Source organism: Sturnira hondurensis, unplaced genomic scaffold (genome assembly GCF_014824575.4).
Source record: "Sturnira hondurensis isolate 20B ecotype Veracruz unplaced genomic scaffold, ASM1482457v3 Scaffold0013559, whole genome shotgun sequence".
In the NCBI taxonomy this organism is placed as follows: Eukaryota; Metazoa; Chordata; class Mammalia; order Chiroptera; family Phyllostomidae; genus Sturnira; species Sturnira hondurensis.
The window spans coordinates 3,709,681-3,722,946 of NW_028086190.1; the positions used below are offsets into that span (position 1 = coordinate 3,709,681).

The 13,266-nt window shown below is 35.5% G+C and overlaps 1 protein-coding gene across 1 annotated transcript in view; it reads right to left on the reverse strand.

The window, feature by feature from the left end:
• CNTLN (centlein) overlaps positions 1-13,266 on the reverse strand; it is a 289,299-nt gene that overhangs the window by 114,953 nt on the left and 161,080 nt on the right. The window contains exon 13 of the mRNA XM_037061920.1: positions 2,734-2,834. Within this exon, the coding sequence (XP_036917815.1) occupies positions 2,734-2,834 (101 nt within the window). The remainder of the gene's footprint in view (positions 1-2,733; positions 2,835-13,266) is intronic.

Sequence of the window (13,266 nt, forward strand, 5' to 3'; positions counted from 1 at the left end):
ATTTCATGACTTGGAATACTTCTTTCCAGCCCCTTCTTGCCTGTAAGCTCTCTTTTGAGAAATCCTCTGACAGTCTGATGGGTATTCCTTTGTAGGTGACTGTCCCCTTATCCCTTGATGCTTCTAGGATTCTCTCCTTCATTTTGGTCTTGGCTAATGTAATGATGATGTGTCTTGGTGTGTTCCTTCTTGGGTCCAACTTCTTTGGCACTCTCTGAGCTTCCTGGATTTCCTGGAAGTCTATTTCCTTTGCCAGACTGGGGAAGTTCTCCTTTATTATTTGTTCAAATACGTTTTCCACTCGTGGCTGTTTCTTTCCCCCTTCTGGTACCCCTATAATTCGGATGTTGGAACGTTTAAAGATGTCCTGGAGGTGTCTATTACCTTAAATCAGCTACTTGAACACCTGGCAGCTCAGATCTCTCCAGCTCAGTTAAGCTCCTAGTAGAGATTATGTGGGATTATATTAAAGATTCACTACAGTATGAATTGCAATTTTCAGTGAAGAGAAATTTAGTGTGGTAAGGGTTTAAGGTGTTCATATAAAAGGTCTAGAGAAGGTAGAAATGACTTGAGAGGAAAGGCAATGAGTTGTTGTTGTTGTTTTTTTTAATGTGCTTAACTTTTGAGATCTTGTAGCCAGGGAAAAACAAGTAGTAGAAAATAAGAAATATATATCTGGTACATGGAGAGAGGTTTCTAGTCATATAGATTTGGAATTTTAATCCAAGTAAAACATATTCAATCATAATAAAAGTAAGCTAGAGGCACCAGGTTTACCCTTCTACATGTTTTAACTAAAAACTAGACAAAATATATTATATAAAAATGGTTTTCAGACATTGAGCATAAGACAAACAAGGTAGTAATTCCCAAGAGAGGGAAAACATATGAAACGAGCTCTAAAAGACTACAGACCAAACAATTTGAATCCCTGGGACCACCCTTTCCAGACCAGGAGAACAATCTCTATTAGATGGGCTGATGTGAACACTTAACAAAACACAGATTTAAAATCCAGTCTGGAAGAAAACAGGAAAAGTAAGCAAAGAAATTAACAAAGTCCTTACTTTAATGAAATATGAGCTCAGAAAAGAGATACTGTATTTTGCTGTGTATAATGCGCACCCACATTTTTGGCCCAAACTTTCAGAGAAAAAATCTTTCATTTTAATTTTTTAATTCAATTATTTATTTATTTATTTATATATAGAAACAAAATTATTGTATTCCAGGGTATTCTTTTGCATACAGATATCACTATTGCTTTCTAAAGTTACACTTTTAATGCATAAGCATAAAGAATTAAAAACAATTATATAGATGCAGATTTAGTATTACCTGTGTATAATAAGAATATTTTTCTCTCAAAAATTTGGGCAAAAAGTAGACATCATACATGGCAAAAATTAATATCTCTTGAAGTAAGAAAACATTTAACTAAAGTTCAACAACAGTTCCTTTACTTATACATCTGTTTCTTTTTATTGGGTTGGTTCTAAATAAAAAAATATGTAAATATCTTTTTTTAAAAAGAGCACATATTATGACTCATGTTGTTCACAATTTATCTAGGCTTTTTTCTATATTAGTGTGAAGATATTTTTTTATAATTATTTAATACTGAAATTCTGATACTTAAGTGTTTCTGAATAAGTTTTTTCTTTGTTTTCTTCTTTTTATTCTTTCTTATTGCTTGAATGTTTTTAAATATTTTTCAAAAAACAACATACTATTTTTAGGAAGTAAACCAAAGTTAAAGTATTAAAGAACCCCAACACTTCCAAAAAAAATGAAAAGAAGTTCCAGTAGAAGACTGGGAAGATACAGGAAAGTAGAAGGTAAAACAGAAAAACCAATATTTCAGAAACCAATGAAAGAGTAAGCTTGAAATATAATATAAATCAATGCTGTCGAATAAAGGGGTTCAAATATTGGCCATGACAAATCACCAGTGACCCAGTTAAAACTGGAACAACAATTTTAACTGGGACAACAGCTAGATGAGTGGTATAGGAAAATTTAGTTATTAAGTATAAATTACTAAGTTAATTGTTAAGTGTAAATGGACAACACCTAAAACATACAGTGGTAACAATTAAGCTATAACAAGGTTAAATCCTGTCCCCAACATTACTTACATTTTTCTACTAAGTATAAACCCATTACTAAAGTATGGATTCAAGTCTTACAATACATATAGTTATCTTGATTTTATTAAAGGAAAACCTTTGCAATTGGAATGGATGTATCCCTTCTTACTGAACACTTTCAGACCATTAGGCAGGATGGTTGCTGAACTGCAGATCCCCAAGTTTCATTCTAACTCTAAAAGTTTTATTTCAGAACAACTGATGAGAACTAAACAACTGCCAGGAACATGTACATTACACACACAAATGCATTATTGGTATTGAGTACAGTAATTCTATGTTATCTATAAAACTTTAGATAATACATAATTAGTAAAGCTTTATCAATGAATAATAAAACATGCTTTCTCCTTATAAAACATCTCACTTGAATTCTTAACAAATTAAAAGATGACTGACTTTCAGGCGTCCTATTTAATATTCTCGTGACAGGTGAAAATGTTAATGAGATATCAATGAGTAAAGAAGTAGAAAGATGGGGGAAATGTAAGATTCTTAGAAGAAATTGAAAATAAAACATCAAGAACTAGATAATTCAAAAATGCCTACATTCAATATTTATTCTCACAAAAAATTTTACCTTCTTTCTTCTCTGCTATCCATGTATTCAGTTCTTGTATTGTTGCTTTGTCGATTGATGTACGCACTTTAAGTTTATCCAATTCTTCCTGAAGATTCATCCTATGAAAATTAACACAATAAATAATTAAAGAAATAATGTCACAAAGACAGCAGGTTATTTAAAATATATGAATTATACAATAGTAAAATAAAAGCAAAAATACACTAACAAATCCTAGCATTAAAACTGAATTTTAATGAGGACTTGGAAATGAAAAATTTTAAATGATATTTAACTTCATCTAAATAAATATGTTAAGTACTTAAAACAGAGACTATATAATTTTTAAAAATCACGTAGTGAGTTACCTCACCACCTTCTAACACATAGTTATGCTATGTAAAAACAATAATAAAAATGTTAATGCATGAAAGCAAAGATAGCAAATCTCTAGAGGCCAACACAAAGACCCCTTACTTGTAAAATAGAACTGAGATACTGCAGTGAGATACCTGGCCCAGGTACTGCCCCTGAGGACCTAGTGACCCAAGTTGGGATGAAAGTTTATGCCCAAGGCACTTCATGACTGAGACAGAAAACTGGGCTACTTCAGAAAGCTGAGAGAAAATCTCGCTGCATGAAAACCTGGGTATCAGAGCGAGCTTATCTGGTTCAAGTTCCATTAAACGGGGCTTCCTGCCCCAGTCTGATGAGGACAGGATAGAGTCAACCATCTGAGATCAGAATCCTAACCGTATATTGCTGGTTTCAAAATTAAACCATACATATTTGCAGATATGTGACAAATCAATAACAATGTATACACTGGTTTCTGGACAGTGTACCCTGGAAAGTTCAGGCAGGCACAATCATCTAATTTAGAGAGGCTTCCACAAGCTGAAAGAAAGGACAGGAGAAACCACCAGAGAAAATACTCATCTAAGAAGTCAAGTTTGAAGATAAAACTAAACATATATATAAGTTCAAAGCCATGAATGACAGCCTACATACTACCGCTCCTAAAAGAGGAGAATGAACAACAAGGAAATAGAGATAACAGAACTAAAAATGATTTTTATTAAAATTAACATTTTTAAATGTCAAAAAAGAGGTGACAAACATATTAAAATGAACAGGGATTAATAAGACAAAAGAAGACAAATAAAAAAGAACCAAATAATATATAGAGAGAAATGCTAAATAAAACTAAGATTAATAATAACAATAATATAATTGAAATTTAAAACTCAGTGGATGTATTAAATAGCATACAGACAAAGCTAATGAAAATTGATAAAATCAGAAACCACACAAAGAAACAACGAAAAGGAAAAGAGTAACAATATATAAAGTGTGTTGGAATGAGAAGTCCATAAAGCCCCTAAAATAGAAATTATTCAAGGACAGAACTGCAAGAGAGTGCAGCCAGGGGGCCCCCAAAAGAAGGATTTGTAATGGGGTCCAGAACTCAGGGTGTCCAGGAAATATTAAAAATATGGGATGTCCTCACCCCCACAAGTCTGACCTGGGGATGGGATACATGGAGCAGGGCCATTGAGTTGTTTTGCATAGCAACAGTTTTGCTGATAACCTCTATAATGGTTATTTAACATATCTATAATCTTTCACTGGTTTCATGGATATGTTAAATAGCTGTGGCCATGCTCTGAGCCAGGGGGATGGAAGTGACTTCCACCCAAGATGTAACAGAAAGGCAACTCCCCCTGGTTACAGAGCTTGCGTAAGAGCTTGGATGATCCACTCCATGTCATGGGGCCACACCTACCCAGATTTACCATGGCAGCCCGGAAAAGCTGAAATACAGGAGTGCTGGCAAGTGTAGCCGATTGTGGGAGGAGTCAGAAATGGAGTTGCAGAGGAAGATTATCGCTGGGATTTAAACCAAGGCACGGCAGCCATGACAAGAATCACCATGTGGCTTAAGCAAAGAATTACCACGTGGCTTTGGCAGAGAACCACCACTTGGCTTTGGGTCTCCCTTTGCCACACAGTTTAGAATGTAGGAGAGATGCTGCAGGAAGGAAAGGGGTGAAAAGATGCTTGCTGGTGGACCATGTGAAGGTGCCATGTGGTTTTGGAATAAGAACTAGTGATCCCAGCGACATAGCTGATGGTGCTGGGAACCAAGGGAGGCCTACCAACCAAGCATGGATTACTGGGAAGAACCAGGGGCTGCCTGAGCCACAGATTTCTATTTCTTTTCCTGAGATAAGATACCCCAAACTGGGCAAAGGAGGGAAGGAAGGACTGTGTGTGTTTGGGGGTGTTTTATGGGACTTTAATGAAAACATTAAGTTAAGTCTGTATCACTTGAAAAAATAATTCCTTTTCATCAATCTCTAACATGAAGGGCTATAACTCTCTGGTGATGGGCAAGGCGAACCTAGTACAAGGGGACCCCAGGAGAAGGGGGGTCAATTTGGTAACATTGTGGGACCCCCTTCCCTGGTGGCCTATGAGGGAAAATCCTGGGAGACCACACGCACAGTAGCGTTAAAGTAATGCAACTACTTGTACACACACAGTAAAAGCCTGCCAAACTAGCCAGGAAGGATCCGTCCTGTAAGAATAGAGTCCCTCCAGCCCATGAGGTCAATCTCTGCTTGGAGTTGGCCTGTTCCCATGTTCTCTGCTATAAACTTTGGGTGTTCGGTTCAATTCTTTGTCCTGATCAGCAAGAACCTGGTTACCTGTGCCCACCTGTGACAGAACTGAGATAATGTGGGGTAGGGAGACAATATTCAAAATACAACAAGTGAAGATTGAGAACTGAGGAAAAGTATGAATTAGCAGATTGAGAAAGTATCAAAAACTGCAAACAATAAATAAAACTACTTACATTTAGAAACACAGTGAAACTGTGGGACACCAAAGAAAAAGACAATTTTAAAATCCACCGGATCACAAAGAAACATCAATTAACAATTGAACAATTTTGGAATAACAGTAGACTTCTCATAAACAAGAAAAGCCAGAAGGAAAATAAGTAATATTTTCTACATTCTAAAGTTTACTAATCATGTATCATAGATAAAATAAGAACTATTAAAAAGAAAGAAAATAAATGCAAGAAATCATTCAAAAGGCAATCATAGGCAATAACGATGCAAGACATTTGTAAATGCATACATGGGACGAAAAAACATTATTACTCAACGCAATCATAACAACATTGAACTGAAGATAAAGATGAAATAAGGTATAACTAAAGTTCTGAACAACATAATGATAGAACAACAAGAAGAGGATCAGAGTTAAAGCATTTTAAAATCTTTACACTGAGGTACTAATAATCTTTAGACTTTGTCAAATAAATGATGTATGTTATCATTCCAAGAAAAAGTGTTTAAAGAATAAAAACAAATATAAAATTCTTCAAATCAGAAGAGGTCAAAAACAGAAATAACTAAATTGTAATCAAGTTCAGATTTAAGAACATGGAACAAACTGAAGCAAGATAGCCTCATAAAGAAAAGGCAGATGTAGCTCATCTCAATTTAGTTTTCCGTGGCTCTCAGATCACTAACCCAGCAGAACACAGGCTACCACTGTTGGAAATGTTACTTCTTGCTTCTTTTAGAGGTATTTTATATATATATATATATATATATATATATATATATATATATATATATACTTACAGCTTGTACTTTTTTAGGAAGAACTTACACAAACTCCACTTCAGATAGAAAGTGTTTATAAACATTAGGGGCCATTTGTTCTTGAGTCAAACTAACTTCCAACAAACCACGTCTAATCGTGTGTTTAAATGAGGGGCTCCTAGTGTCAGTGCTCAGGTACTCTTGAGCTATAGGAGTATTAGCTCTCCACTGGCCACCTACTTAGTCTGGTGTTTCAAACTTATACCAAGTTTGGTACAAGAACCACAATTCAAAATCTACTTCTTGGACGAATTATATGAAATGACTAGACACTAGACAAAAGGCAGCGGAAAACTATGATGTCTGAGAGGTATGCAATCAACAAATCATGAAACCCAGGATCCTTAGGAGTGATTAAATTTGATTTTAAATCCTAGCTCTAGAAATTACAGTATCCCCCTCCACCCACACATAGTCTTTTGCCCAGATAATAAGCAACCCCTGAGGCAGTAGAAAATGTAAGCTCAGACTAGACTAATGGCCACATGGTCTACACCTCTGGAAGGCTAAAATTAGCATCTTGACCTAAGTTATGTTTAATTTCCTGAGCCCTAAGGTGGAATGACCCCCTGGCTACTTCCCCATGAGACTCTGTTAGCATGGGTAGCTAGTTAGGTATTAACAAAAGAAAATGGACCCAGACATCTAATTAAGCTGGATTAACTAGGAAGCTACAGCTTCACCCCAGGGGACAGCTGCATCTCTGCCAACGGGACTTAATCCCTGAGTAGGCAGGAGCCTGCAAAAGACAAGCCTTTCAATATCCTTGGGGAACAACCCATCCATTCCCACAGACTAGGGATATGGGGAGTAAGAACCAGCAAGGGGGAAACTAACTCCTTTGCAGGGCACATGAGCAGTAGAAGCCAAGATGGTGCAGGGGGAGCTCCTTCCAATAAGTGCACGTGCAGGAGAAGCCAGATGACAAAGTAGAACTTTGAGGAATGCACACTAGGAGCCAAAATGGCCAAGAAAAGGTCAGCCAGGATAAGGGCATGGAACTCTAGAAGATCCAGGAAAGGGACTGGATGGGGTGAGCCCTGCACAAGCCCCTTATGAATTAGAAAAGAGACTGGATAGTTTGAAAGAAAGTTGACTCTCTCCCAAGCCCAAAATAATATAATCAAAGCTTAACAGAGGCCCAAGGGCCATTCCCACATTCTCTCTCAGCAGCAGCCACAGGGGCTGAGCTCAGTGTCAAAAGCCGGCCTGACAGGAACAGAGACTGCTGACTACTACAGCCTTAGACAGCAGACTAATGACATGGCAGCGCTGGGTTGTGGCCCTCCTCCTGGGCTTGGTGCAGCCCCGAAGGCTAGACTTCTTCCACAGCTGAACCACCTGGTTGTGAATAAGACACTGGGCACCTGGGGGCAGTCCTTTGTTTTCACTCTAATAAATCTTGCCACCACCTCTCATCCTCCTGTGCTTACATCCTTGGAATGCATTTCCTTTAATATTGTGAAATAATCCTATTTCCCCTGGTACAACTGTACAGTGATGCTGGAAAAGTCCTGAAGAAATGACTACATACACCTAACCCCCAGTGTCTCGTGATTTTGCCATATATAACATGCAATCTACATGCCATCTGGGAAGTCTGTTTGGTTAGAACCCTCACTGTCCATCTCAGATGGCCAATTCAATATTAAACTATTTTTTGTTTCTCTACCACACACTCTCATCTGTGCATTTCTTCGGGCCAGTGCACTTAAGCAAGAAGACCCAAGAAAAAATGGGGATTCCAGTAATAAGAAAACCCTTAAAATGGCAGTCAGACTTCTGCCATGAGACACTTGCCATACCATGATGCAGGGAGAAAGGAACCTCACTGAGTTGAAAGAGAGGAGATTAGAGTTTCAGAAGGCTGAACTGGCTGGAATTTGTGAAGCACAGTACCCAGAGAAGAGCAAACTACAAAAAGAAAAACTTACAGAAATCTGCCTAAGAATTCCTTTGAGTCTGTGGCTAATACTTCATTGAATATGCATAATATGAAACTAAATAAAGCAGGTAGAGACCAACCAGCACTATGAAGGAAACTGGAGCTCACACAGCACTGGGAGACATTTGAATTCTGACCAACTACAGAGGAGAATCTGTTGAACACAAAGGACATTCAACAAAGGGTCAACTTCAACTTCAAAGGACATTCAACTTCACAGGGTCATTCTAATGTATAGGGATAAGCAAGCATCAGGTAAAGGAAAATCTAAACTTTGGTTAATAAGGTGTTTTAAAAAAACCTGACAATGTTCAAACTGAGTTTTTTTTCTAACATACCTCTCTCAGTAGTCAACAAAAAGTGGGTGGAAATCAGTAAGGATATAAGATATTTGAAAAGTACTATGAAAACTCTTGACCTAATAGGCATTTATAAAACATTTCACCCAAATACAGCAAGATACTTATTTTCAAGTGCCATGGCATTTTTACCAAGGTAAAACAAGATGCTGGACCATAAAACAATTCTCAATAAAATTTGAGTTCTAAATCATCCAAAGTATCTTCTGTGACCACAATATAATTGTCAGAAATCAATACCAGAGGGACCTCTGAAAAAATTCTTAAATGTGTGAAATTACAGAATCTAGTTTTAAATACTTTTTCTTTCAATGAACGCTCCACAAGGAATTAGAAAATATTTTGAATTTGCAAAATATTGAAACACAACACTTCAAAATTTCTGAGGTACTAGAACAGTGCTTATATGGACATCTATTTCATATGCTTATATTAGAAAAGAGGAAAGATCTACAATGATGTAAGCATCAAATTAAAAGAGACAGAGAGAGAAACAAGACAAATCAATCTGAACACACTTTCATATGTGCTTTGGTCATCTGCATGCACTGTTTTGCTCATTTGTATTGAATAGATTGTCCTTTTTCATTTATTCACAGGAATTCTTCATATATTCTGGATACTAGTCCTTTGATGGACATATGAAGTCTGTCCAGAAAGTATACATCCATGTAATATGAAAAACAGAGACCTTTACTAAAGTAGATACAAGAAACATTCTACATAGGACAATGACACTTCAGTCCCCTTCGAAGTAGGCACCTTGGGTCCTCACACAGTTCTCACAATTTCCATCAGCAGCCCCATTGTATTTTCCTGAATCTTATCAACAGTCTGAAATCTCTTCCCTTTCAAAGGTGATTTTAGTTTTGGGAAAGTAAATAGTCACAGGGTGCCAGATCTGGGGTGAAGGGGGACTGAGTCACCTGGGTGATTTAATGTTTCACAAAAAAAGTCTGCATAAGACATGTTACATGAGTGGGTGCATTGCCATGATAAAGCTACCAATAACCAGTTACCTATACCTGAGGCCTTCTGAAGCATCCAAACAGTTTCTGTGGAGGAATGTTCAAGCTTAATGCAAAATCTGATGCAGATCCCTTGCTCTACTTGCTCTGTCATGTTGAATGCGATGACCACACAGTACATGTGCTCACTCAACTGAGTTTAACTGCCCCCACTGACTAGTACAGTGAAGTTGCCATTGTTCATGTATGCACATTCCAATCCACTATCCTTGGCTGCCTGGTTATACTGAAGTCATGCAAACCATTCCTCATTATATTAACAATGGCTGGACTTTTTCCAGACAGACCTCGTACATAGTGCAAATATCTCTTTTCACTCTAAGTTGCTTTTTAATTCATTAATTAGTATCTTTCAAAGAACACAGTAAGTTCTTCAATTTAATATAATCCAGTTTATCCATTTTTAGTTTATATTTAATCCTTTTTAAATCTGGTTGAAGAAACCTTTGTTTACTACAAGGTCAAAAAGATGTTCTTCTATGTTTCCCTCCAAAAACTAAACTACTTAATCTTTCACATTTAGGTCTGCAGTCTATATAGAATTGATCTTTGTGTATGGTATAAAGTAAAATATTCTACTAATTATAATAGCTTTTAAAAACTGAAGTTCCTGGGACTTTTAGTTATATAGTTACATCATCTGATATTTTGGTTGTGTCTAATTTCTCATAATTATAAACAATGTTATAGTGAATATCCTTATATATGTTCCTATATGTAAGATTGCTTCAGTGATTTTAACTAAAGTATAACTACTGTGTCTTTGATTATAAACTTAAAAAACAAAAAATATTTCAAACATTAAAAAAGTATGGAGAATAATATAACCAACATTGCTGTATCAACCATCTGGATTTAAAAACACTAACATTATGGCATGTTTAACTCATAGCTTTTATTTTTGTGAAAAAATAAAGTGATCTGCAAATACTACTACCCCCCCCAAAATACTGTACCTCTTCGTCCCTCCCCAGAAATTATCAGTATCTTTATCTGGTGTGTATATTTTTGCTTCATGTTTTAACACTATATATGTATGTATATATCATTATATAGAATTATATTTTTGTGTATAAATGTTTACATGTGTATGTACACATAGACACATGTCCACAAAAGTATAGTACTGCTCTATGATTAAAAGTACTACATGTTTAAAGGATATATCATAGCTTATATACTATTATTCAACTTTCTTCTTTTAACTCAACTTTTGCTTTTGAAGCATTTTCAATTGAATAAAAATAGATCCAATATATTCGTGTTAAATGCCATATAGCAACACATTCTATTAATAAACCACAGTGTGGGTAAGCTACTAATGGACATTTAGGTTGTTGCTAATTCTTAACTATTACAAAAATACCACAATGAACATCCTTATTCATCATCCTAGTTTACATTATTTAAAAAGGTCCTAATAATCTATCTCAGAATGAAATTTTTCTCTCAAGGATTTTGTATCACCTAAACGGAATTACTAATATTGAGAAAAAATATTACCAAATTAAATGTTCTTGGACATCTGAAGATAATTTTGCCTATAATATTCCTATATTGATGATATATGGTACCATTTATTTCTTATGATTTCTAAAAAGCAACTGACCTACATTGAAAACAAACTACCCTAAAGCCTGAGTATCTTTTAGAATAATTAAACACTTTGTATTAGTTACCTAAACCATTCAAAATAAAATTTGATATTTATATATGATCTTTAGAACTCAAATCAGATGTACAAACTCAATGTTATTGATATCTCCCATGGAGAAAAAATGTTTTAAGACAGACTGAGTTAGTATGACAAACACACTTATAGAAAGTAACTTTGATAACACATTTAGAAAAATCAAAGGATTATTCACTAAATACTTAAAATTTACTGTGTAATTCTTTAATACTATGTTATTCTTTCACTAATTTAAAACATACATATTTTATGTATACTTATATTTCTAATATATAAATATTGCCTCAAATGTCTGAAAACAAATTAAGGCTGCAAGTAAATTAAAACTATATTTATGGTGCTATGATCCCAATGTTTGCATCCCCTAAAATTCATGTTGAAATTCTAAACCCAAAGATGCTGGTTTTAGGAGGTGGAGCCTTTGGGAGCGGCACAGCTCAGGAGAGTAGAGCTCTCCTAAAGGGGACCCAGAAGGTGCCCCGCCCCTTCCATCGTGTGAGGATAAGACACAAAATCCGTGACCTGGAAAAAGGCTGAGGGCTGCCCAATCTCAGCCTTTCAGCCTCTAGAACTGTGAGAAATAAATTTCTACTGTTTATAAGCTACTCAGTCTGTGGTATTTTGTTATAGCAGCCCAAACTGACTAAGACTTATAACCTCAAAAAAGAAATACCACATGTATATGGTCTTAAATATGTGAAAACAATTTAAGGTACAAACATCAAAAGTTAATTCAAAGAGTTAGAAATTAAAACTGAAATACTGTTTTCCATTTACTCCAGTAAAATATCTGCCAACAGATGCAAAATACTGCTTCTTCTTAGCCCATTATCTTGTTAACTATATGACAAAAGATGATGAAAATGCAACAAAATGTAATAGAACATAGGTGGGAACAACCCAAACATCTATTGACTAAATAAAGAAAATGTGGTTTATACATACAACATAAAATTGTTCCATGTTAAACAGGAAAAAAATCTGACACACTAAAACATGGAAAAACCTTGAAAACATTATGGCAAATGAGATAAGCCAGATACAAAAAAATATTGTAAGATTCCACTTACATGAGATATCTAGAAAAGGCAAATTCATAGAGACAGAAGGGAGAAAGAAACAAAGGCTCAGGGGAAAAGGAACAGGGGGTTATTAGTTAATGGGCATAGAGTTTCAATTTGAGAAGATGGAATGTTCTGGTGATGGTAGTACAACAATGTGAGTCTATGTAACAGCACTGAACTGTACACCTGAAAATGGTTACAATGGTAAGTTTTATATTATACATGTTTTACCACAATAAAAACCACATATAGCCCACACTTTTGATGGTTTATACAGCAAACAAAATTATGAACCATTTGTGTACTTTCACCACATGGGGTGGCAGGAAAAAGAAAGAGGGAAAAAAATGGAAAGAATCAGGGAAACTACAAACATAGACAGGCATAAAAGAGCTTTATCTTCAAATTAATCAAAGTTTGTAATTCTATATTTTTGTGCTTATTGATTATTATTTGTTGTCCCCAACAACCTGAAGCCCTGTGAGGCCTGGAGCCATATGTTTTGCTCAATATTCTACCACGAGTGCCCAGCATGTTTAGAATTAATGAATGAAAGCACAAAACAATACAAAGGGTCACACAGATTCTGTTATATGTAACTAATACCCATGTAACTAAATTTAGTTATATGTAACTAAATCTCTGTGTAAACCATACAGATTTAATATTATAAACCTCCACAGTTTAAAGACTTATGTATGTATGTATGTATGTATTTGGAAAGTCACAGAGGTAGAACAAGCGAGCCATAGAGGAAATGGGTTCAGGAAATAAGTCAC